This window comes from Quercus lobata, unplaced genomic scaffold (assembly GCF_001633185.2).
Source record: "Quercus lobata isolate SW786 unplaced genomic scaffold, ValleyOak3.0 Primary Assembly Scq3eQI_53, whole genome shotgun sequence".
In the NCBI taxonomy this organism is placed as follows: Eukaryota; Viridiplantae; Streptophyta; class Magnoliopsida; order Fagales; family Fagaceae; genus Quercus; species Quercus lobata.
The window spans coordinates 57,506-58,465 of NW_022154704.1; the positions used below are offsets into that span (position 1 = coordinate 57,506).

Genomic DNA, 960 nt, shown 5'->3' on the forward strand with positions numbered 1-960 from the left:
AAATAAAGAAGAGTACTATCTTATGAGCAAGCTCCCAAGTTGATCTTCCCTTTCCACCTAAACCCCCTGCTCATTCTCTAACCTTGAAATTAAATTCCTTTTATTCCTCTCTGTTGCTCGACAGTGGAAATACTTTGTGTTCAGATCCCCAAAGTTCAACCAATCAATTCTTGAGTGCTGATGCCACATACATTCCTCCTTTTCCATAAACTTGTGTATCTTATTAGTGAGTGTTTTGACTCGAGCATGTCCCCTTCTAGCCATAAAGTAACGTTCTGCCTTCAGAAGTTCCTTCCTTTTAGAGGCTAGAGCAATACGAATGTTACCAAATGTATTCTTATCCCAAAGTTTCAACTTTGTTTGACAATCAAAAACCTTCCGTAAAACTTTACCCACGGCATTATCCTTTAGGCACATATCCTAGGCCAAGTGAACCATATCTTCACAACGATCATCTTTGAGCCACATGGCTTCAGACCGGAAAGGTTTTTGAGATTGGTAAAAACGAGCATTGACATCATCAGAAGCTAACCATAAAGGCTTATGATCAGAAGACAAACCTTGCAGGTGGTGAAGACAGATGGAAGGGAATTTCAGAATCCAATCAACTGTGGCCAGAGCTTTATCTAACCGAACCCAAACTAGAGAACCATTAAACTGCATATTGCACTTGGTAAAAGGTAAACTCGTGTAGCCCAAATCCTTAAACCCACAGAAATCTTGACAATTTCTGAAGTCCTGCATTTATTTTTTGGATCGAATTGCTCCTCCCAATTTCTCTTCTACCTTTGCAATTTCGTTGAAATCGCTAATACACACCCACGGTAAATTGTATTGTGAGGTGATATGGCAAAGCATTTATCAAGAATCTTCCTGATTGGCAACTTCAGGAGCTCCGTAGAATCCCGTGAAGCACTAGGCATCATCAATTCCTGGATTTATCACTGCATCGATGTGTCG

The 960-nt window shown here is 40.3% G+C and overlaps 1 protein-coding gene across 1 annotated transcript; it reads right to left on the reverse strand.

Moving 5' to 3' along the window:
• Window positions 1–420: 420 nt before the first annotated feature.
• LOC115972818 lies at window positions 421–744 on the reverse strand. The gene has a single exon (XM_031093063.1). The coding sequence runs from the start codon at window positions 742–744 to the stop codon at window positions 421–423; it is 324 nt and encodes a 107-aa protein (XP_030948923.1).
• Between the last annotated feature and the right edge of the window lie 216 nt (window positions 745–960).

What these genes read in the sequence shown, in the direction of transcription:
- LOC115972818 (XM_031093063.1), bottom strand. Translation starts at nt 744, where the DNA reads ATGCAGGACTTCAGAAATTGTCAAGATTTCTGTGGGTTTAAGGATTTG.